A 25,001-nucleotide genomic window follows, 5' to 3' on the forward strand; every position below is an offset into this window, starting at 1 on the left:
TCACTATCTTGCTCAAACAAGCAAAATGTTCTTATTTTTATTTTCTGGCAAAAACCATCAGATTGTTATTTAAAATAATGCCATGCACCACCTAGCATGATTCCTGTGACCTTTGGAGGAGAAAAAAAGCCCACAGCATCACAGATTCACCACCATGCCTTTTCCAATATGAATCTCCACTACCAGACTCAGCTGGAGTGTTTGTTGCTTAAAAGCAGTTTTTGTTTTACCAATCTCAGTAAAAATCTTAGTTTTAGTCAAAATCTTTGCAAAATTTACTAAATTCCACATTACTCTTCCAGTTGTTTTTAACTTTGTAGTTATTGCTTTAATCCTATATGTGCCATTATCTGATTTATTAAGATCAACACTCTGATTGAATGTAATGTTCTCGTCCATTTCCTACTTTAAAGTGCCACAACAGATGGGCCAGTGTTTCACATCGGGAAACAGAAAGTTTCTGAAATGTTGCTTGATAATTATTTGATAGGGTGGAATTTTTTCCACTGACTAAATAATCTCATTTTCAAGGTTGCATTTTTCTCCATATTTAAATGTGACACTGCAATAAGAAACTGATATAATATAGTTGTGTTGCAATTATTAAGAATAATTTCACTGCAGTATATTTCATTCGAGCATAAACGGCTCAAAGAAGGGACACGTCTGTGTTGCATCAGCCTACAGCAGGCAATTAAAACACATTTGAAACTCTTGATGCAGGTTTTTTTTCTGACAGACTCAAATACATAAACACTGAGTAACCAGTTACGTCTATTTGTTGCTATCTGTCTGTTTAACCTTATAATTACAAAATGCTTTTGTCGCTAAACGGTATTATGTGTACAGAAATGATCGGTTCTTGTTTAGGCTTGAACGATTCAAGTTGTTCTGAAATGTTTGACAGTGTTGGGTAATATGGAAATAGTGCAATATATGAGTAATATGGAAGCACAGCAATTTATCAGTATAACTGACACATAGGCCACTTAATACTTACAGCGCTTTGGAAAAGTATTCATGCTTTTTGAACTTTCTCACAGTCTGTCACGTTAAAACTAGAAACTGATCAAATAGAAGCAGAAAGTGCATAACTGTAAAAACGAAATATTTCTTTTTAGATTTTTTTTGTTATAACTGTTATAATCTTGTTTTCGTACACAGGCCTCTGCAGAGCTATGTGACATGTTGAGGGTTTCCTGTCTCAGCTGAAGAAAACAATTCCCTCAGCATGATGCTGCCACCGAAGTGTTTCATGGTGATAATGAAACACTTCATTATCACAATGATATGGTTTTTTTGGATTTTGTCACTGCAGACAAATGCATGCTAAACGTTTCATAAACCATGTATCACTGTTCACTTCACTGTTATGCTACACTTAATGCTGCTCCATCAAATCCTGAAATATGCTGAAGTCTCTAGTTGTAGCATGATAACATTTTCGAGCATAACTTGGAGGGACTCATACAGATTAAAAACAAATAAAAAGTGTCAGAGCTGCTGGATGTTACAGTTTAAGAAAAACCTGCAGTCTTTCTCTTTGCCATTTTTAATTGATTTTGAAGTGTCCAGCCAAGTGTGCACTGGATAAAAATGACCCATCATTAACTGATGAGTCACAGCGCCTGAAGGCATAACTCACACTGCTCCTTTGTTATGAAGGAGGCATTCTCTTCTTCCACTGCTGTTTGAAACAGGAGATCATTTTAAACATAGACCCAAACTAACTCGTATGGTGGTGAAGGAAAAAGAAAAGTGAAGTACTTTGTGTTTTAGACACAAGCTCTGTTGTATTTTCCCCTTCTGAGAATTGTTTTAATTAACACCCAGTATGGCCTTTTTTTTCCCCCAGCAGTTTGTCTCATGTGTGAAGAGCTCATTTTCATTGGCAAAGCATCAGACAGAAATTTTAATTAGACAGAAGGAGAAGAAAGGTTGAAACTTCTGCGAGGTTTCAAAGAGTACTGAAATCAATAGTATAAGCAGAAAGAGTGCTGCCTTAGCTCGATGTGAAAAAGCTGATACATGCCTCAGTGATATGTGGGGCCATCAGTTCCTGATCTCTCCACTTCCTCGTGCAGTTACCGAGAAGTCTCTTTTTTTTATGCGTTTTGTGTGTTGGCGGAGAGGAGGACAAAAGCGTGTTCCTGCATGCAGAGTTTGAGATAGAGAGGAAAGATTTTCAAGACAATTAGGAAAACAAATATCACTAGCTGCCTAATCCTAATTAAACTAAAAAACTGACTCCTTTGTTCAAATACTTTACATGTGAACAAATGTTTCTACACATCTCATAATCAGATGAATGCAACTAACCAAAACCAATACACAATATCTTTATATTCTGTGATTATCAGTAAGTGTAACTTCCATTGAAGTAGAAGTTTCACTATTTTATTGCTCCAAGTAAACAAGTAGCTAGCGCTGTCCGTTTAGATAGAACCATTTGATGCGCAGCGTTCAAGACAAGAAGAGATGACCCAGAGACAGATGTGTGTTACATGTTACAGGTGAATCAGAAAAGAACCTGAAATTCTTGATGCAACCCTCTTCTCTCCTAAAAGAACATGTCACAGCACATATCAGATGTAAAACATTCAAAGCTGAACAAACCACAAGATCTTTGCAACTTTGTCCTCTAAATAGATAAAACGTCCAATTAAAATTAAATTATGCTTTGCCTGATTTATTTTTGAAGCTGACAATTGGGCCTATGAATTGGACCAGAGTCAATTTGAGAGTTTTAGTTTCAGTTAAAGAGATGATTTCATGCAGTTGAGTTTATAACTAAATCTTTAGACAGAAGTTTAAACAAGAAACAAGTGTCCAAAAATGAGCAAAATTACTAAACTAATTCAATTTATTTTATTTGCATCGGCCAGATTTATAACAAAAACTCAAGGCACTTAATAACAATCCATTCATACAGAGATTTATATAGTTAATTCAATCAAATCCAGACTTAATGTCAGTTACCGATATTCTGACTCGATGCTAGCAGTAAAGTTTGACTTGTTATTCCAATCCAAACTAAAATCTGCTAATTACATCTCTGTTGATCACCTTGTTGAAAGAGTGGATGGTCACATGTCAAACTGAAGGCCTAGGGGCCAAATCTGCCTCGCCATTGTTTTTTTATGTTGCTCCCAGACTCTAGAATAACATAACAGTTGTGCTTTCATATTATTTTATAAATCAAAATCGCTTATATCTTTATCTGTAATCATCAAATACTAAGACAGCTGTTAACAGTTATTTTTAATTGTTTTAGCAATTGTTTAATTGTTCAAATTAAACAATTGTTTAATTAATTGTTTGTTCTCAATACATTCTGACTCACATTGCTTTTTGAGAACATTCAGTATCTTGATATGGCCCAAAATGAAAATGAGTTTGACACTCCTGCTCTACTGCATTGAGTCAGTAACTGTGCAGCAGTCCCTCATATTAAGCATGTGTGTAGTTGCAGGGGAAAGGAAAACTTCCCTTTAACAGGGGATTTGAGGAGACAGAGCAGACACACATAAACACAGAAGAACTGATCCAGGAATACTTCAAAAAGTAAAGCCTTAATGGCAGCAGTAGCTCATTTAGTGGCTCCATCAAGGAGTCGAACACCACTAACCAAATGAGCTCTGAGCCTGTAATAAAATCCACGCGATACAAAGTACATAAAAGTTAGTCACAGCAGCTCCATCAGTTGCTTCATCCAGACGAAGAAAGGAGTTAAATACAGAAGACAGTCAAGTGTATCATCTAAGAAAACATGGAGTTATTTGCAGCAACAGCTCAGCTGATGCCCCACACTAAGAAAGTATCACAGCTAAACAGAACTCTGGGCCAGATGTAGCTTCTGTGAATAGAAAATACAGAGAGAGATCATAAAGTTTATGACAGCAGAAACTGCAGACTATTCATAGTTGCAGTGTTGCAGTAGGAAATAGCAGAGAGAGGGAAGTTTGTCCTCAAGCAGCCTAAGCCTACAGTAGCATAACTGTAGTGATGATTTAGGAGAACCCTCATAACTATAGTTATTAACTATAGAAGATCTGCTTTCCCTTCTAATTTTAGAAATATGACCAATATGAAGAAAGATAACACCTATCATATTTACATTCTTAGTACAAAGTTCAGTTTAAATACCATCCAGAGTAGGTGACTGATTAAGCAATTTGTTTTACAGAGGCTATGATCCAAAGAAGATGTTGTCTTAATTTAAAAGAAAAATAGCAAAATCCAGGTTTTCATGTCCTCTACCGGAGAGATGGGAGCTTAAAACTCACAGTACTAAAACCTCAGCTGTGCTCTATGAAATATTAAAAGTTTAATCTGTTTGAACACAAAAGAAACATTGACAAACACATTTGTGAAAATGTTTAATGAAATACAAACTGCCATAATTTCTTGTAAATAGTTCATTTAAACCTGTAACTTTAACAGCGTTTTATATTTGTGACAGACATGTTTGATGCTAACCCTAAGGCATTCCTGTATTTTTGACCGAGTTGAAAGCCAGACTTTCAAGTGGAGAAAGAAAGTAACGGTATTTTAATGTGACCTGACAATTATAATAAACAAAGCAGCAAATCTACAACACAATAGATGAGAAAAGGCCCATTTCAATTCCCAAGATACCAGACCGAAATGTGGTAGGAACTTCAGGCATGTGTGGTGAACACAAACCTCAATGATACATTGTAAAGAGTGCAACAATGCCTCCACTACACTGTGGAAAAGCATACAGATGATCACTTCCAGCTTCTACAAGCTACTGAATTAGAGAAGGTTTCACTCATTTCAGGCATTTTTGACAGTTTTTTCCTACACTGTGCAGAGCTCACTCAGTGGACGCTACAGCGGTTCTGCCCCGCACCATGTCGTTTCATTTTGTCCCAGGACAAAGCATGAAACTGTGTGAATGCAGTGCTCTCAGGACATGTGTTGGTGACTGTGTGTTGTGGAGGCACAGAGCTGGGAGGTCTGACAGGAGCTAAAGCGTCAGCTGCAACCTGTACCGATGGCTGTGTTGGCTGCTGAAACAATCTGAGGACTGAGCAACGATTCTAATCTGATTAACAAACTAATGGCAGAAAACATGCATCTGTACTCCTCAATAGCCTTTCATATTACAAATATTTATGTATTTTATTGGGATTTTTCTGGTTTACTGCTTTGCATAATTGTGAAAAAAAGCATGTGTGATGTTTTATGCCCTAAATGGTAAATGCACTGCAAAAACACAACATGTTACCAAGTATTTTTGGTCTGGTTTCTAGTTCAAATATCTTAGTACATTTAGACAAAAATAACTTGAAAGTAACTTTTCAGAAGATATAGGAACTTCTTTTAAGTCAGTAATTCCTTAATACTGATGAAAAAGTGTTAGACCCACTGACAGATTATTTCACTTATAACATGGGAAAAATATCTTGTTATAAGTGAAATAATCTGTCATTTTAGCTGCTACTTTTTTATAGTAGACATTAAACTAGCAGATTAACTACTCTAAATCAATAATTATTGACTTAATTATTATAATTTATTATTAATTATAATAATGTATTAATTTATACTAATTATTATCAATAGTTGTTGGTAATAATTAGTTATCAACAATAATAAATTATTGACTTAATTATTACATCTTCTATATCTTCTGAAAAGTTACTTCTAAGTTAGTACTCTTGAAATAAGATATTTACACTAGAAACTAGACCAAAAATACTTGGTAAAATTATGTGCTTTTTTTTTTAGTGTGGGCTGAACTTGGGTTAAGTTGGAGTTAAGTGCCTTGTCCAAGGGCAGATTTACATCTGGGAAGTTGAAGTCAAATCTATAACTTTCCAAATTTAAGACACTTTCCTTCCACTGATCCACACCAACCAAAACAGTATAGAATGCAACCAATTCCCTTCAGCAGTCATCTAATTAGTAAACACCTGTGGGTAATTTAGCCTCAATTGAGCTGTGAAGCCCCAGAGGTTTGTTTGAGAACATTAGTGAACAATTATCATCATGGAGACAGGATCACTCCAGACAGGTCAGGAATAAAGATGTCAAAGTTAAAGTCAGGGTTCGGTTCGAAACACAGCATCGCAGAGACAAACCTACAAAGCCAGATATCCTCCACAGACCTGCAGCCGTAACTGCAGTGAAAGGTGTTTCTAATAAAAGGAATGGAATAAAATTGCACTCATATCCAGATTTTTATTTCCACTTCATTATCATGCATCCCCTTTGCTACCCAAATACGTCAAATCCCAAGAAAATACTGTAAACTGTACATTTTTGCATCTTAACTGGCAAAATGTGAAAACGTTTTGCAAGGTACTGTAAGTGTTTTCAAACACGGCTCTGTCCGCTAACTGAGAGAGAAGTCGCAGCTCCATTCAGAGTGTGTTAGGGAGACATACTAATATTCTCACTCATCTTTTTACTCTGATCATATCTTTCAGTTGTTGCTTCAAGCTGCTGGAGGAACAGGAACTGTCTGTGGTTAGAATCTTTGAATGATTGCTATATGGAACCTCTGAAATGCTGTCGGTTTTGAGGCACACAGGTACATAAGTAAACAGAACTTCTGGAAAGTATTCACACTTTTCTATGTTTTATGTTACAGCCTTACTGCAAATTGTACTAAATCAATCACAATTCTTCACACAAATACTGCATTATGACAGTGTGGATTTTTTTTTTTTTTTTTTTTTTGTGATTTCTTGGTGTTAATAAATCAGCAAACACTCAAAAAACTTTTTCCACATTGTCATAACGGGGTATTTGTGTGCAGAATTTTGCCTTGAGATTAATTTAATAGAATTTGGAATAAGGCTGTAACACACAAAAATGTAGGAAAAGTGAAGCACTGTGAATATTTTCCAAATGTTCCGTATTATAATAATAATAACTGAAAATCCCTTCACAGTAAAGTCAAGTGCTTAGATGCATTTTTTTTTGATAATTATGGGCTGGATTAGGACTTTTACAAAGTGCTGTCTGCCAATGCTATATAGTGCTTTGCTGATACTTCACATTCTGAGATGGTCTGTTGTTCATATAATTATATGGAGCTCTAGGACTCTGCCTGAGGATTACAGGTTTAACTTGTTTAGCTGGGGTTGTGTGGCATGTCTGAATTCAGGTGTGGTGTTTGTACTCTGACATATTCAAAGAAATATTCAAATAGCACCACTGTATTTTATTTACAAATATTACTTTGGCTTTTAATTTGTGTTTTTTAAGAAAACAAGTAAACTTTTTGATTAAGCATTTTTTTTTTCGTTTGCATAAAAGCACTGTTTGCAACTTAAAGCCTTTTCATCAAAGTTGCTCTTTGCTTTCTCTGTCATTTGTTTTCTGTGTAACGTCCACATCAACTTTCTGAGAGGTCACAGTGGCACAGAAAAAGTAAAAAAAAAAAAAAAGTCTAAATGCCAAATGAAAAAGACAGCCGGGCTCATGCAGCACAACAGAGGTACCTTCCTTCCTAACCCCTTTCAGACAATTTCACCACATGAAAGAGAGGAAATGTTGAAAATGTGAACTTCTGAATGAAGCAGTGCTTTTTGTGTCTGCTTAAATTTCTCTTCTTTTTATGACCAGTAACTCCACAACCCGGTAGCTCTGAATCAACACCACTGGGCCAGGGGTGAGAAAGGAGATTACATATTATCAGAGTCCTTCAGAAGCGGCACCAGGTTTATGAAAGAAGCCAGGCTGCGAATCCGGAGGAGAACAATGCAGTCAGCTGCTCCTGACACACCGAGACAAAAACAAGCCATTCCCCATTCGTGGATCCTATCCCAATCAGGGTGGGTGTCCACTGAATGCATAATCATTCATTTGAGCAGGCCGTTTATCTCCAGCTAAAATGTTGCTAACTGCAACATGATGCTCAATGCACACATGTACTTTTAAGAAACACAGGAGAGCAGCATGGCTTTGGTGAAATGTCCCGCACCAACACAGAGGTAATCCAATCAGTTAAAAGTAAGCACCGTTTGCCACTTGATGATGTCATTACCAACACAGAGGGATTCATTTTAACTAAACAGCTGCAGTAAATCAATAAATTCGTATTCCTTCACAGCTAAAAACAAACTATACCCGTTTGTAACTAAAGTGCCTTTAAATGATTTGCAAAGCAAATCTTTTGGCGTTTCTGCAGTCCTGAGGGATCACACTGCTGCCTTAGATTGATAGCTTTTCTCAGAGCCTTTGTGGTCACAGAACAATAGGAAATGAGCGGGAGGCCTCGACGTGTCACATGTGGTGCCTTTGATTAACATACTAGACTTGTTTGTGTAACAGGATCTTGGGGTGAGGTAGGAAAAAAAAAGTACTAAAAACTGAATCACAACGTTGGAGGGGGTAGGAAGATATTTTAATTTGACTGAGAGTGAGTCAGTCTTCTGAACTATTATTTTAGAGCTTCTGCTTTAGACTGATTTTGATGGTTGAGACTGAGGAGAACACACTTTAAAAAAAAAAAAACTCCAAAAAGTCATTGATGCTTTGGAATGTACAGAGAAAAATGTAACAAATATAACAATGTAGATTTTTAGAGAAGAGCTGAGTATATATAAAGAGCAGTGCTTATATAGCAACTTTGTTTACTTAAAAAGATATGTATATCTAAAAGCAACCTGGTAACGTGGAAAATCAATCCCCTAATCTAATCTAATCTAATCTCTAATCTAATCTAATCTAATATCTAATTTTGCCACTCTCTATGGCAGAAACTGTCATTGAGCCTTTGTAAGACGGACCTTTTGCATCACTGTGGAAGAATTTTGACCCACTCTTCTTTGCAGTATTGTTTTAATTCAATCATATTCGATCAATTGCAGTATGAACAGCTTGACTAATCGATTGGCTTTATTTTTGATATTTGACTCCCTACAAATCTTCCTCTTGTTTATGTGTTATTCTAACCATTCAGAGCAGATTTAGTGTTAGTGTGTTCGGGCTTAAATTCACAAACTCGCTGGACATTCTCCATTCTGCAGCAAAATTCACAGTTTCATCAAATATTTCAAGTTATGCAAGTCCTGACCTGAATCGAGGCAAATCGATTGGTGGTGCTGGATTCTTGACTTCTTGGATCGTCCATTATGGTGGTCCTGGAGTAACTTTGGATGGATGGATCCTATTCCTGGGAAGGTTTAGCAAAATGTTTTGTCAATTTATTTACATTAATTCCGACTGTAATTTGCTGGAGCCACAAATGTCCAGAGATGGCTTTTGTTGCCCATTCTAAACTGATGGATGTCAGTGGCTTTGTTTCTCATCTTTTCTTTAATTTCTTCCCATCAGAACACAATAAGTGGCTTTTTGAGAGCTTTCAGTCAACTTCATGTTGTCAGACAGGTTTTAATTAAGAGACTTCTTGGTCCTACAGACCTGGGCGAGGCAAGTGAAATTGAATTCAGCTTTTCAAAAACTGTGGTAAATCAAACCACATTTGATTAATGTGGTTTCTGAATGAAGCAGTGCTACTTGTGTCTGCTTAAATTTCTCTTCTTTTTATGACCTGTAACTCCACAACCCGGTAGCTCTGAATCAACATCACTGGGCCAGGGGTGAGAAAGGAGATTACATATTATCAGAGTCCTTCAGAAGCGGACTCTGATAATATGTAACAATTGACAATTGATGAGACATAAATTGTGCCTCATTGATTTAACAATGAGGCACAATTGTACTTTTACTGCATTGAACAGCTGTTTCTGCTTTTTATGAATAAAATAATTTTAAAATATATATTTGCTCATTGTTGTCTGGTGGTATGATTTGTTTGGCAATCCTAAACAAGAAATCTGTAAAATAGGTGAATTTGTCTTTTTTTTTAATTTTATTTATTCATTTTCTTTTTTGTTAATCTTTTCACAAGCATATTTTTCAGTTACACATTTTGATGACACCATTTACCCAGACCTGCACACCTACCCGTGTTTTCACTACCTAGTTGACACAGCATCGTCCCAACCTGTAAGGTAGCAGCAAAGAAACTCCAAACATCTTTTAATATATCTTGGCAAAGCAGCAGGCAGTTTAAGAGCTAACAATCCTCAGATAGTTTTGCCAAATGGAGTCTTTGTTCCATGTTCCACTAGGGAGTGGTTACAGATAAAAGTTTTTCTCTTTTTTTCTGTCTCTCCTTTCGGGGGAGGGAGAGAGCGTCTCCGTAATGAGTTTACACTAAAGTCTGCTGAATATCTCCATTGACTGAAAGATGTTGAGTTAGCATCAATGTCTTCTTTGGAAAGTTTTTTTAGAGGTGGAGGAGGGGCGGGTTTTAGGCTGCATGTGATCTTCTTTATCTCAAAACATCTGTGTTGCAATAGTGATTTCTCTGTGTTTTTAATACGTATGACATTGATTTAAGTCAATTCTTTTTCATAATAAAATCATGCTTTATCATGCCCATCATGTAAGGAAGTATATTTCCTTGTGTAGAATCACATTAAAGTGGATTTGTAACTGATCTCCTTTGGGTGGGTTCGACTGATGAAATAGGAAGAACATGAAATTTCCCACAACTCAGCCAACCTGCTTCTGCATCTGCATTATAAAAAAAAAAGAAAGAAAGAAAAAGAAACCTCATGTAACAGTGAAAGACTAAGGAACCCCTCCCCCACCTCCACATGGTAGCTGATGCATGACGTGAAAATGGAGGAAAGAACTACAGTTTAGGTGAGTTACACCTCAAAGTGTCACGTAGCCTCGTGTCAGCACACTAATTCACTTTATTGTGACAATTTACCCATTTTTTCTTCTTAAAAACGGGACGCTTTAGCAGCATGCAAAGTCAAAGCAGTAAACAATGCAGAGCTCATGGACGTCACTGTATAGAGGTGCAACAGTTATAGTGAGTTTTGGATAACAATCTGATATAAGTGTAAATAAATTACTAAATCTTACCTGCGCCATTATTAGAGAAATGTTTTATAGGGATTAATATTACAACAAAGAGATAACTACTCCCAAATCCTCAAGTGTCTTTTTTTTTTTTTTTTTTTTTTTACAATGTGTCACTTTTCTGTCATTCATGACCACGTGACTGTCGTGTGGGATTTTTTTTTTCTTCTTTTATGGGGAAGGGGGGGGGGGTGACGCCGTGCACGCGCTCTACCTCCCTCCAGCCCCCCACCTCGAGACAGAGAGTGGCACAGCGCACGCGCCTCAGAACTCAACAGCTGCACGCAGTGAGGAGGACTCGCCAAGTAGAACAAATATGATTCACATTCAAACAATTGATTAGGTGAGCCGTCCACCAGCACTCACACATACACACACAGAGAGAGAGAGAGAAACAGAGAAAGAGAGAGAGGACGCTGCGTGAAATGAAGAAGCTACCCGACACAAACAGCAGCAGCAAAAAAAGCAGCGTGGCGGCTCACTCCTTCCTTTTCGCTCGTAGTATATCACTATAGTTAATACTAATCCGGAAATTCGGACTTGGTAGGTATTGTTTGGTGAGTTTCTACAGTTTGCTCGCAAGTCGTGAACAGCAGACAAGAAAGTGGGGAGAAAATGTTTCCTAACTGTTTCTGGTATGCTCAAAATTACTTAACACGACGGGTTCATAAATTATGTCGGTGACCTTAGCGTGTTGTTGTGGTTCAAGTTTTAGAACAAACGGTTTAATGTTGCCATGACATAAGCGTTGTCGTCGCTTTTGAACTGAATTCTTTTTGTTGTTGTTGTTGTTTTTATTGAAGTTAAATTGTGACACAAAACTGTGTGGCTTTTTAAAAAAATCAAATGAACTCCTCGTGTTTGGCTTATAATGCACACATAGAAGCGTAATAGCCAGACTATTAAAATAAAACTTTTATTTTTGTTTGAGCTGTATTTAGTTAACTGCTACTTGTAGCATCCCCCCCTCGCGACTCGATAAACGTTGAGGGTCCCTCTTAGACCACATCTGTGCTTTCTTGAATTACAAGGTGACTAACAGGAACACAAAGCTTGCGTGTACTTAAAAAAAAAAGCAGAAGAAACTAACAAAAACGCTCAAGGTCCTGCTTGTTATCGACAGTATAGCCAGAGGTCAACTGGATAAAGTGGCATCACATTAAGTTATAAACTTAATGTCAAAAAATATTAAATATTGTTTAGATTGGATTTAGTTTGGATTTGATCTTAAGCAGAGTCGGGATTTTCCTGTTGACCCCATTTCCTCTTAAATAATGATTCACTTTTTATGTAAGTTCCTACATTAGGTTTTGCTAGCAGGAACAATAAAACACTTGAATTAAAATTATTTTATTATGATGGCACTTTTAGTTTCAGTCTTTTGATTAAAATGTAATTTAGCTTTAATCATAATTTGTAGTCAAATTGTAGCCCACTAAACTTTTATGTTTTAACAACAAACTTTTTAATTGTAGTCATAATTTTAGATTTAAGTTCTGCCTAACAAAACACGTTTTAATTGGGGGAAAAACATTTGGATTTGCTTTTTTCAGTGCATTGTATACAAACTGAACAGAATTAACTGATAAGCTAAGAAAATGCTAAGCTATCTAGCACTAAAAGTAAGCATTTATTATGGCAAAAGTTAGATTTTAAAGTGTCTTTAAGATTGCTCTGCCACTAAATGTAACCTTAAAACATTTTTTAATTAAAATAACTTTTGAAAAATATTGAATAAAAAAATATATAAGCGGAAAAAATAAACTCCTAAAATAGCATTTATCATACCCTGTTAAAAGTAGGAAGTGGAAACATTCTGCCAAAAAGTTTTAAATTTTACATATATTATGAAACAATCAGGTCCTTTCCCCCCCGCTGATCAGTTTCAGAAATCCTCACTTTAAATTTCAGATTTATAATTTGTCAATATGATTGCTTGGTTGACTTTTCTTTTTTAACTCTCCTCTCTATCTCTCATTTCTTACTACTATGCATAAAAAACAAAGCAGTGAGAGATTATCCTGTGCAGTAGTTGCATTTAGTTTTCTGTTTTCTTGGTTTGCTGCTCTTCAGAACAACATTTGTAGCTAATCTGCAGCATTTAGAAGAAAGATTGAAATAGTTTAAGATTCACATGCCTTTTCTGCATTCTGTTTGCTGTTGTCTGAGGAATCTGTAGCTGACGAGACAGAGAACGGGGAAAATACCAGCACCTACTGGTATTGAAATATTCTAGTTATTCAAAAAATGTCATATTGGAAAGCCCATAAGAAATTTGGCCATATCTGTTTTTTATATGTATAAAATGGTTTGCATGGTTAATCCAGTTATGCCACATATCAACCAGTCAAAGCAATAACAGGAACTTCTTTGTACACTAGACCTCCATATGCATGCTGTAAAAGAAACAGAGGATTTTAATGTTATACATTAGTGGACCATCCCATATGAGTCAGAAAAAGTCTCTTTGTGTTGCTTGTTTTCATCATTTAGGAATTTAAAACAAGGAAATCCACGTAATAGGTGATTAAAACAGGAAACACATTACATGAACATGAAAAGTAATTAAAAAAGGGGATAAACTGCTGATAAATATTCATATTTTTAGTATTAATAGCTGTAAGCTAATTGGTTAACCAAACAGTTTCCTGAGATTAAGGCTACATTGTATGTTAACACTGAGTCTTTCAGCTTAGTGTGGTGCTTGATGTAGTTTTCAGACACTAAGGTTAGTCTTTCTGGTTAGGGGTATGTCTGCTGTGACTTAGAGACATTTAGTTTTTATCAGTGGTCTGTACAGAGAGGAAATGAGTTGTCTGTGTAGTTGATTGCTTAAAACAGATGCATTTCCTGTTTTCAGTATTAGAAGGTTGTTCCCATATATTTAAAGTTGATTATAAGGCAATGAATGGGCCAATCTTGTTTCGATATTAACCAAATCTTGCATTTTTTTTAGGTTCCTCCTCTGGACTGTGCGCTGAGCCTCAGAGGAAAATGCCAACTCACTCTTTACTGCCGTTTGTGGACAGCCCAGATGGCCTTCTCCAAGATATCCTGATTAGTAACAATGCAGGAATCCCAGGGCCTAGTTGCAGCATGAAACCACAGAGCGCTTGCACTGCGAAGGCCGTGTTACAGTCAGAGGACAGTGTGCAGCTATCCTGCATGTTTTGCGATCAGGTTTTTACGCATCAGGATGAGCTCGGCCCGCATGTGCTCACACATCACCCCACTACGTTCTACGAACCCACGGTGCTGCGGGTCGATGCCGAGTTCAGGGTCCCCGGGGAGAGATCCCGGCCCAAACCCAGCGTCCTGCCCACGCAGGAGGAGGCGGCAGCTCCCAGCTGCATCGTTTGCGGTCAGGTGGCGCAGGATGCTAGCGAACTGGAGACCCACATGAGGAAGCACAAGGACTACTTTACGTACTGTTGCAACGTTTGTGGACGGCGATTCAGAGAGTCATGGTTTTTGAAAAATCACATGAAGATGCATGTGAAACCGGGACCAAAGAGCAGGGCTGTTCTGGACCAGGAGGCCCCATTCACCATTAATGGCATCACCCAGGAGCCGTCCTTGGAGCCCATCCTGTCTGTTTACAAAATGTGCATGGTTTGTGGGTTTTTCTTCCCTGATCATGACAGTTTGGCGGAACATAGTAAGGTTCACAATCGAGAGGCGGAGCTAGGTAAAGATGAAGGCAAGGAGACGATTGATGGTGCTACTGAGTCCCACAAACGGGAAGCTTTTTTACATAGTCTCAACCTGCAGCCTGCCTCTGAAAATAAAAGTTTAAACAATGCAAGATCATCTAAGTGGATTCCCCAGCTCGATCCCTTTACTACATATCAGGCCTGGCAGCTTGCGACAAAGGGCAAGATAGCAGTTGGTCCTAATAATACTAAAGATATCGGTCAGGAACTCAGCACAGACAACGAAGACTGTGGCTCTGATAAAGAAGAGATGAGTGTTATATGGTCAGAAGGTCAAGGAGACAAAACTGTGAAAGAACTCCGGTCTCTGCCGCAGTCTGCTACTGAAACCTCCAACCCACCGCGGAGGTCACTCATGCAAAAACATAAGGACAAAGAGAGGCCAACCACTTGTGAGGAGTGTCACAAAACATTCAGGACCTATCACCAGTTGGTTCTCCACTCCAGGGTCCACAAGCGTGAGAGAGGTGGCGAAGATAGTCCAACTTCTTCTGCTGATGTGAAAACGCCAAGAACTGTCTCACAGGACCCGGCAGAGGAGGCACATGAGGAGGCTTTGGAGGAAAACTTGATTTCAGGTAAAACTGGAGCTCTGTTTAGGCTGCTACAAAGTGCTCCATCTGCTGACAAGATGGGAAATTACACCTTTTTTTTGACATATTCCTTTACTGTTTTTTTTTTCAGGAGAAGATGGTCTTGATAGATCAAAATACAGGTCCAAAGAATGCAGCTACTGTGGCAAATCATTCCGATCGAGTTATTACCTCACAGTTCACATGAGAACTCACACAGGTATTTATATATCACTTTTGCTTTAATTTGTAACCTTAAAATAGTATTGATACATCTTAAAATGTTCCACATTTTGTAATGTCACAAGCAGAAACTTGTAAAAGTTTAAAGGATTTTAATGAGAGTGCATGTGAGTGTAACAGAAAGCATTGATGAAAACGATACATTGTTTTGTTTTTTTTAGAAAAGATTCTGTGGCATGCTTTTTTTTTTTTAGCATCCCTGAGGCAATACTTTTGGTGCAGCTATATCTTGCAGTTTTTGGTGCACATCTTGATACAGAAATATTTTGCCCATTCTGCTTTGCACAATAGCTTAGTCAGAAGTGATGAACACCAGTTTGTTTATGGTCTTTATCCTGCTAGAAAGTGAACCTTTGCCCCAGTCTAAAGTCTTTTGCAGCCTGTAACTGTCTTTCTGCAAGGATTTACCTGTTAATTTACCCTTAGCTTTGAGCAGCTTTTCTGTCTTTGCTAAAGAAAAATATCTCCACCACATGGCATTTTGAATTTTTACACTGGTCTCACGTGTCAAGAGCACATCCTCACATTTGCTGTGTCTTCTGTAGTCCCTGTGGAAACCTGCGAACAATGATTTTGTTCTTGCTGATTTTTCATGGTGGCCAGATTTGGAGATTTCATAACTAATTGTTGTCCTGCTGCCAACTTCTGTCACCTGAGCCAAGGGTTTCTGAAGCTCCTTCGTAGTTGTCATGGATCTCTTGATATCTCTTCTCTGATAAATGCTCTCCTTTCCCAGTTGGCCAGTTTAGATGGATGGCCATATCTTTATAAGTTTGCAGCTTGGCAATACTTTCTCCTTCGTAGTTGGATTGAACACCTTTTATCAAGAGCTTTACCAAATATTCACAGTTTGGGATATTGTTTGTAACCAAATCCTACTTTAAACTTCTCTACTGGTTTATCCTAATCTGTTTGTTTTTTCACAAAAGTGCTATACAAATGCAGGCTATTTACCTTTAAAGGGAGCTGAATATAAATATAGGCCTGACCTTTGAACATTTTATTTATAAAAAAAAAAAAAAAATTTAAACATTTTTCTACCGCTTGGCAATTATGATCTACTTGTATGGGTCTCTTTCCTAAAATCCTAATAAAATGTATCTAAATTTGTGACAAATCAAATCATCCCTTTATGTTGCATGCAAAAAGGCATAATTTTACAATTAATCTGAGGTTCCTGCAATCAAGCTAAAGTGATTTAATTTGCATATTTTCCAGGTGAGAAACCCTATAAATGCGTTTATTGCAACTACGCAGCCGCTCAGAAGACTTCACTAAAATACCACTATCATCGTCGCCACAAAGACAAACCATATACGGAAAACTCCAGCAGATCTGGACCTCTACTACCTTCTCCTGATGGTAGCCCTGCCACAAGCAGACCTAAACTCTGGGATTCAAAAGCAAATGGAACACCTAAGGTTAGATTTGATGGCTTGGACATAAAACCAGATAAGCATATTGTGCAACTAAACACAGAAGGCAATGATGTACAAGTAGAGCAACCACTAGCGGTTAACCTGAAAAAGGAGGAAAGGAACGAGAACTCTGAGGGTCCATTAAATCTGTCCTTGAAAGTGTCTGTTTCTATAGCTGCCGAAGCCAGATGTGCATTGACACCAAATTCATGCTCACTTTGCACATATAAAACCCTTTACCCTGAGGTTCTGGTAATGCACAAAAGGTTGATGCATAAAGACAAATCAGATAACACCAAAAAGAACGAATATGGATGTAGTGTGAAACGAAGACGTTATACAGGTTGCCCCCCTGCTCTGGAGGGGAAAGACGTTACTCCTCTCCAGATGACTGACAGACGCCATCCTCGCCGGACCAAATCCCCACTTCCACAACCCTCAAAGCCTCCAGAAAGTCTCCCAGTAAACCAGCCTCACGGCCCAAAGTGCTCACCGGTCTCTGCACCAGGCCGAGACATCAAACCGGGGTTTCAACCTTACCGACAAAACGTTGAGTCCCATCCCAACCAGGAATCCTCCAAGTACACAGAGGTTATGAGAAAAACCAACGCAGGCAGTAAGTATGTAGCGGACAGGTCAGCTTCACTGGACAGAGTGGGAGTAAGCGAGAGGAGCTACCCATCAAGGAGCGGCGCCCTTTGGCACTCGGATGCTGCTCGCCTGTGTCTGTCGAGCAGATTTGGGAGCCTCCCTCAAGTGGATTTTGGTGACCCGTCTGGCAAGAGATTGAAGCTTTCTGTACCAACAAACAGAGCGACTGAGACTGGCGAGAAAGCATCTTTTAGACCACCGCCACTAGACGGACCCAGCAGGTTGCTTTTTCCAGGAAGAAACACATTGCAGGGGCCAGGCCCATCCTCGTCTTCAGAGGCCCTGTGTCCAATAAAAACCGGGTCTGCACCTCTGGGGGGAAGTTTGGAGTCGGAGTGGAACATGATGAACTTTCTGCACTACACACCAAATGATCTGGCATCTCTCTACCACAGCACACCAACAAACCCCAGTCACGGAGGACTGTCCAACCCCAGAGTTGGTATGTATTAAATTTCTACACCAAGAGGGAAACTTTGTACAGTTTTACTGAAATTTTACTTCAATGTGTTTGTATATATATATGCATAATCCATCTTTTGGAGAACTAATACTAATTATTCTTGCTCAGGGGCCAGAACTCTACTGTACCAACCCTTACCGAGCCTGCCCAGCCTTCCGAGGAGAGACCCCTCAACCTCTTACCCACACCAATGCTACGGGACCACTGACAAGAACTCCTAAAATAAAAAGCACCAAGGTAAACCACTGGAAAATATGTGCAACAAATTTGTTTTGAACTTCAAACCTTTTATTTTTCTTTTTTGCTTTTTTTGTTGTCCTTCACTGGATTGAAACTTGTTATCCGCGGTATAATTTTGTTTCCCTTTGTAAACAGAGCTGCTATCTTATTTCGGAGAACTTTATGGAAAAAGTATTTAATTTCTGCATTTATAAAATGAGACTGCTCAGACTGTACCTTTGTTGCCTTTAATTTAATGTAGATTTGATAGAAGAAAATTTGTGTTGTATGAATATTTCAGGGGCTGAGAATTTCATTATACAGTTATTTTCTTATCCATGCGGGATAAGTGCACAGATATCTCTCCACTTGGTGTACACTGGGATATTGCTATCAATTTAAACATTTATCTAAAGTCATATTCTACCCGAACTAATCTTTAATTATCAGGCTGTGTAACAACAAAAGCAGTGTGAAAAATTAGATAAAATCCGCCTCTACGTGAGACAGGGTTTGTGTGAAAATGGCGGCTCTTCGCCTTCAGGCAGCAGTTAAACAGTTTTGTTTTTGTCTCTTCCAAAGCACCGATGAGAAGTTTGATGGCCTTGGCCCATTAGATTACAAGCAGGCCACAGAAACCGTTTTCTCTGGATGCTCTACCTCATGCTGCTCTCTGTACACTTAGTTATTTTGAAAGCTGCTGTTGCTATAATGTCAACTGAGCTTTTGTACCTTGATAAATGGAGTATTTCAGAAATCGTCAAAAACCACACGTGACACACAACTACATCTACATTTTTGGTTGTGGATTAACTTCATGTACTTTAAGCAGAAAATACTGTATTTACAAGATTCTTTTAAAAGGGTACATTTAATCATTAACCTCTAGTGCCTCGGATCCATCAGCTGCGAATCGTGGTTTGATTTGTAATAAAATGATCAAACCTTGTCATTTGATTGGTGCACATTCAGTCTTGAAAGTGTGTAGTTTCAAGTGACCTTTTATGTGTGTGCCTGGGAAAGACAGCCACCTAAAAGCAGCTGTTTTGATTAATGATTCAATTAAATGTGAACTGTGAAGAAAAGAGTCTCAGGTTAACTGCTTTACTCGATGCTCAGGCGTCGCTTGTGTAATTTTGTTTCTTTTGCATTGAAATGCTTGAGATAAATGTGGGTTTTTGTATTTGGCTTGCATGTAAACTTCATGTAAAATTGATACTATTGTTTTGAGATTTGTATGACATTTCAGTAATAAAAATGAGAGGCAAAGAACTTGTCAAGGTTTTTCTCCTCTGTATGGCCTTTCATTTCTCTTCTGATACTTTGAGTAGCAGTCTTTGAGCTTTACATTCATTCATATGATAAACTTGCAGCAAAGTTTTTTTTTTTGTTTTTTTTTTTTTCAGTCACCAGTTTTATGCATTCTCCGAAACTGGTGCATCTCGGGAAATTAGAATATATTCCAACTTTTAATTTATTTCAGTAATCCCACTTACAAAGGGAAGCTCTTACAACGGCATGTTAAGTCCATTGTAGGAGTAAATTTCTGCCAAACGTTTGCTAGAAAATTATCAGAAATTTTGAAATTAATCTCACGAATTGACTAGAAAAAACTTGGAAAGTTATGAGTAACATAAGTTGAACATTTCTCTTTTTTTTTTCTTAGTTTTGAGTTTTCTAGTGTAAATTTACTCCTCTATTTTATCTACAATGACCCTAGTCCCTTACCCTTATCTTCCAGCTTGTGAAACTGTTTACTTCCTCAGATAATTAAGACATTATACAAGGCCAATAAAAAGGACGTTTAATAAGGAAATGTTGTGGTTTACCTTTTAATGTAAGTGTCCAAAATGTCATTGCTGAAGAAGCTAGCGGTTCCATAAATGGCAACAAGGGTAATTTGCCACCATAAGAGGATTTCCAGATGAATAAATCTCACATAAACTATTAAAAATAGTTAATGTGAACCCATGTTGCTTGAGCTCCTGTGTGAGGTTTTCAGTCAGTGAACCCTGTCATCTGCATATGTGCTTTTTCAAACCAGTATTTCAAACAGTATTTCATACTTCCCTCTGCTCATTATCCTTATGGAGATCCTGATTTAATTTTCCACTTGGATTTGGCTCCTGCTCATGCTGCCAAAAATACCAGCATCTGGTTTAACCACCATGGCATCTCTGTTTGTTGGCCAGCCAATTCGCCTGTACTAACAGAAAATCTATGGAGTAATATTAAGAAGACGATGAGGAAACCAGAGCCAACAAAGTGAACGTCAGTTTTAAAGCAAACTGGCCTTCCTTAACATCTCAGCAAAGCCGCTGTGTGATCACTTTAACTGTAACTCATGCAAAATATTTACTGTCCAGTACCTTAACTTGCTTTTCATAGGCCCACAATTATGCGTTCATTTTTTTAGCAATGTAGAAACTGTCACTTGAAATATACTACTTTGTATAATGAGTTTGTTATTTTTGTTCTGGATGTTTCTCTGACTCCCCTGAAAGGAGCTGGCATGTAGATGGCTTGGTTTCTTTACATAACCTGCCTTCCAAAGTTGAAAACAATTTGAATGGTTCTTGCAGGGTCGGGGGGGGGCTTGTGTCTGTCTCCAGTGGTCATTGGGCGGGAGGCAGGGAACATCTTGGACAGGTCATCAGTCCATCACAAGGACAAACAGCCATGCACACACACGCTCACATCTAAGGACAATATAGAGACCAAATAACAGTCAAGTGGAAACTGGAGTACCCAGAGAGAACTCGTACATGCACAGAGACTTCCTGATTCGAACACAAAGCCTTCTTTCTGCAAGCAACAGTGCAATCTTGATTTTTGCAAAAATATTTGTTAATTTACAAAAAGGAACAAAGTGAACATTTGCATCTTAGATATAAAGTAATCCATGTAATCCTGTTTGATTTAAATATTTACTGTGAAATAAGAATTGACTCCATTGTTTTGGTCTTTAACTTTAACCAAAGAGAGCCTAAAGAAAAGTTCTGACTTCATTCCTTAACTGTTGGAGAGTTGGTTCAGCTTGTTGAATTTAAGTTGTTCACGATTTAGTTGTTTTTTTTTGTCTCCAATTCACTTTAACCTTTACTTTCTTGCTTTAACCACCAGAGGGCAGTATTTATTCAGTCTGGATTGTTGCCTTGGGTGATATGTTTCTTGAGCAGAGTTGCAGTGCAGTTGTATGCTGTAAAATCCTATAGAGTGACCAATCTGAGAGTTGAATGACAGAGCAATGGGGCAAAGTGAATTATACTGAATATATATTTACATACATATGTCTGCCTTCATTCTGAAAAGTAAAACTTATTGCAAGAAAAAGAAAAAACGTAACAGATTATGGTAGCGCCTACGCCCAAAGTGCTGATGTCTCATATATGTTACCCAGCACAGCAGGAACATATTATATTTATTTATTGAATTGCTACTTGTAAAAGAAAAAGGAGGAAAAACAATCTGTGATAAGTTTGGAAAAAGCCTCATCAACAGGAGACATCAGTACACTATTGTTGACTTTTCTCTATAAAAGGAGACGACTGACAAAACTTATCCCTGCTGTGTAGTCTGTAAACAACAAACTGCAAGAGACAATCTTCAGCGCACTGAACATTTTAAACTTTGATTCTCCTTCTCTCCCCCTCATCATCCCCCTCCTCCCTTTTTGAGGAGACCACATCTGTTTGCTGTCTGTTCCCCTGGGCCTGCACTGTGTAATCTATTGCATTAGCTCACATTAGTGCATATCGCCCATGGGCCTCGGTAATCACAAACGCAAAATGAGCATTTCACTTAGCATCACCCTCATGTTCCCTCACACTGTGGCAGACCTAGAGCAAAGGCGTTCTTGAGGACACGAGTCGACAACAGCTTATGACATCCGTCCTGTTACACCCGATCCCCACGTCAAAAGAGTGTGACGGTTTTCATATAAAGCTTCGTTAATGGGCCAAAATAAGAAACACTTTGTTTTCCATCCTCTGCTTACTTCCTGTTCTGGATCTTTTTCTGTAACACGAGAAGCTTGAAGAGAGGTAACGTTTCTCCCAGAATCTTGGTCTGACTTCAATCATTTTTAGACATCGCGGGCCCTTTTCTTCCCTTATGCTTTGTTTTGCTGCTAAATCATTCTGCAGGAAGCAGACTTTTATCAAGTTTTTGATGCAGATTTAAAATATAGATTAAAGAAATCAGTTTCACATGCTTCAGTAAAAACTTTTTCAATCTGGTTGTTTGTGCAGGCAGAAAAAGCCCAAGGCATAAACAAATGAAGCTGCTGCTACAGGCATCCAGACCAGTAGGGGGCACCCAGGATCACCCTACATCTCAAACAATACTTTTCATGAAAAATCTGCAATGTTTTTGAAGCACAGGCCTACTTTTACAATTGCTTTTAAGGGTTATGAATAGCAAAAATAAGAGCACTATAAGTATTGTGATTGTCATGTGTGCCCTTCATTTGAAGACCAAAATAGGGAAGAATAGTTTTGTTTGCACTTTTTTTGGAATTTTTCACTGTATTATACAATCTTCAGAAAGTGCAATATTCCTGCCACAATTTTGATCTGAATATTCATTTTCCAGGGACTGAGTGCAATTTTATCATTATTATTTTCACTGCAAAATCATTATTGTGTGAACTGGTCAACATCATACTTTATTTAGACAAATTATTTGGCAAATTAAATATTAAACGTGATGCTTGATTTATATTTTAATTGAAAACGGGGCATCAAGAGAGACATTATAATCAAATAAAATCTAAGCTTCTGTTATAAACCCTCCAGCCAGAAGGGGGCATCCAAGAACACTCTATAAGAATACACATTTCAAAACATTTGTCAAAAACTTGATTCTGAATTTTAAAATTTTCTTTGTCGGTCAATGAAAGTGAAATAATTTACTAATAAACTTGGTAAAAGGAAAATCAATACATGATTAAAAAAACATTTCAACATTATTCATGAATAGCTATAATTTACTGTTTAAAGTTTAGAATGAATTGTTGATATAATTTTTATAATTTTTTTTTACTTGTTCTGCTTGTGTCAGCCTGAGTCAGTATTCTTGAACACGGATGTGGCAAATTAATCAATAATATAACTAAGCTTGAATCTTTGCCTTTCAGTATTTATACATCTAGAACTTTTTCCATTTTTGTCACATTATAACTGAAAACTTTTAATTTCATTTTTCATTTCTAAAAAGTGTTGGGTACATTTGTATTCAGCAGTCTTTCCTGTAATCTTGCCTTTAGAAATCGCCAAGTAACGAAAGTTCAGTTGTGTCAAATGTAAGCATGAAAGCAGCTGTCCTATGAAGACCTCAGGTTTGTTATGAAAGCTGTGGCCTGCTCGTGAATTCTTTGTAGAAGCACCTTTTGCTGCGAGTCCAGGTCTTTTGGATTATGTTTCTACCAGCTTTGCACATACAGTGTAATAACGTCTGTGCTTTATTTGTCAAATTGGTTGAATTGTATATATTCTTAATGTTTGTTTTTGTTATTGTTGTCCATTTGTCTTGTCCGCTTTGACATATGCTGCTGCCTTTCTTGGCCAGGTCACCCCTGGGAAAGAGATCTGGATCTCAATGGGGTTTTTACCTGGTTACATAAAAGGTTTATTAACAATAATAAAAAACAGAGGCTGACATTTTAGCCTCCGTTTGGACAGAGAGTGTCAGTAAAAAGCAATTTTCAAGTTTTGCTATTACATATCAGACAGGTTATATATCTACTAAGCTATTCCATTGCATCTGTGGCTGTGTGTTAAGGTGAGCTGCCCCCCTGACAGGTGAACCTCTTCCTTCTGTCTCTTATGTTTTTCAGTCTCCGATAGGTTTCCTGTAGAATTGTCTAGAATCTTCCTATCAACTCTGCGCAGCTTTCCTGACCCTGCGGATGAACAGCATCCCCACAGCATGATACTGCCACCACCACATATCGCTCTGGGCATGATGTGAGGATATTGGTCACTGTGCTGACATTAAATTACACAGAAGAAGGAAGTTAAAATGAAGCTTGTTGCACTTGTTTTAAATGAGTCCTGAATGAAAATAGTGTTATAAAAGTAAAAGTAAAAAAAAAAAAACTTGTATCATAAACCATTTGAATAAAATTTTGCTTAAAGCCCCATAATACCATAGGGGTGAGTGTTATGTGCAACAAACCAAGACAAAAATCAGGCCATGTTGAACTACTTTCTCTTAAAATTCTAGGCATTTGCATCAAATACTTACATTTTATTTAAGAGACTCCTTATCTTGGAAACGTAGATTTTTTATGTTTGATTTTATAGAAGGTTAAGTTTAAGACTTATAGATAGAAGCATTTGATATTGGATATTTTTTATATGCATATGTGGCTGTATATTTTTTCTTCTTCCCCTTTTGTCCTCTCTTCCCTTGTCTTCTCAATCCTTTTATCACTCATAATTGTTGCCTCCAGAACGTCAAATTGCTTGAATTAGCAATTGGGCCAGCACAGCAGTTACATGGTCAATTGTTGAACATCCTGTCAGACTTTGAGGCTAAAAGTCTTGCTTTGTCTGCGATCGCTCATCATCGTCACCCCATTCCCTCTGAGGAAGAGGGAGCGATGTAACGGTTCCCACAAAAACAGCCCGTGGCCTAAGGAGAGGGATTTGGGTGTCTGGAGACAACAGAGGCCATATGGAGCGGGGCTGAGATAGCAAGGCGCATGTACAGAATAATGGATGATGTGTCATGTTTCATGTTGCAGAGAAGCCATCAGGAGACTTGGGTTGGGGGAAATCAAAAGGCTCACACACAGCAC

The 25,001-nt window shown here is 37.9% G+C and overlaps 1 protein-coding gene across 3 annotated transcripts; it reads left to right on the plus strand.

The window, feature by feature from the left end:
* The first annotated feature begins 11,105 nt into the window (after nucleotides 1-11,105).
* Nucleotides 11,106-24,225, plus strand: znf217 (zinc finger protein 217). Of its 3 annotated transcripts, none has more exons than XM_008414556.3 (6): nucleotides 11,106-11,263; nucleotides 13,877-15,211; nucleotides 15,318-15,425; nucleotides 16,667-17,959; nucleotides 18,089-18,217; nucleotides 24,036-24,225. In XM_008414556.3, the coding sequence occupies exons 2-5, from the start codon at nucleotides 13,915-13,917 to the stop codon at nucleotides 18,199-18,201; spliced, it is 2,811 nt and encodes a 936-aa protein (XP_008412778.1). In that variant the 5' UTR covers nucleotides 11,106-11,263; nucleotides 13,877-13,914; the 3' UTR covers nucleotides 18,202-18,217; nucleotides 24,036-24,225. The 3 variants fall into 3 exon arrangements, with proteins under 3 accessions (XP_008412778.1, XP_008412781.1, XP_008412780.1); XM_008414559.3 differs by lacking the exon at nucleotides 11,106-11,263 and adding an exon at nucleotides 11,270-11,477; XM_008414558.3 differs by lacking the exon at nucleotides 11,106-11,263 and adding an exon at nucleotides 11,270-11,463.
* The last annotated feature ends 776 nt before the right edge of the window (nucleotides 24,226-25,001 follow it).

This window comes from Poecilia reticulata, chromosome 7, assembly GCF_904066995.2.
Source record: "Poecilia reticulata chromosome 7, P_reticulata-male-v2, whole genome shotgun sequence".
Lineage (NCBI taxonomy): Eukaryota > Metazoa > Chordata > Actinopteri > Cyprinodontiformes > Poeciliidae > Poecilia > Poecilia reticulata.